Source organism: Penaeus monodon, chromosome 30 (genome assembly GCF_015228065.2).
Source record: "Penaeus monodon isolate SGIC_2016 chromosome 30, NSTDA_Pmon_1, whole genome shotgun sequence".
NCBI lineage: Eukaryota > Metazoa > Arthropoda > Malacostraca > Decapoda > Penaeidae > Penaeus > Penaeus monodon.
In genome coordinates, this window is record NC_051415.1 from 22,085,544 (window position 1) to 22,086,044 (window position 501).

At 34.7% G+C, this 501-nt stretch overlaps 1 protein-coding gene across 1 annotated transcript in view; it reads left to right on the top strand.

The window, feature by feature from the left end:
* Positions 1 to 501, top strand: part of LOC119592630 (eukaryotic initiation factor 4A-III-like) — a 9,116-nt gene that overhangs the window by 3,831 nt on the left and 4,784 nt on the right. The window contains 1 exon segment of the mRNA XM_037941525.1: positions 164 to 366. Within this exon segment, the coding sequence (XP_037797453.1) occupies positions 164 to 366 (203 nt within the window).

The window sequence follows — 501 nt, forward strand, 5'->3', positions numbered from 1 at the left end:
ATAGAATGAAAAGCATTTTTGTTTTAAAAAATAAGAAAAAAAAACTTTACAGGTAGTACCACGAAAAATGCTGTTTTCAAGAAAATTACATATCATTCAGTGAATTGTCTGTTATTTTTATTATAATATTTATTATAACAGTAGATTATGTTTATCATTACAGGGTTTGAAAAGCCATCTGCTATCCAACAGCGTGCTATTCGTCCCATTGTGAAGGGTCGTGATGTCATTGCACAGGCCCAGTCTGGAACGGGTAAAACCGCCACTTTTTCCATCTCTATCCTACAAACGCTTGACATCAATGTCCGTGAGACCCAGGTCCTTACACTCTCACCAACAAGGGAGTTGGCAGTGCAAATTCAAAAGGTATTGTAGTTTTGTGTAGTATTTAGATGAAATGTGGTGTCCATACTGGGTTTCTGTTACTATTACTATGTATTACTTTCATTTGTTCCCCATTTTATTCTTATTACTACTAGCTTAAGAGTAGTTATCAAGTAT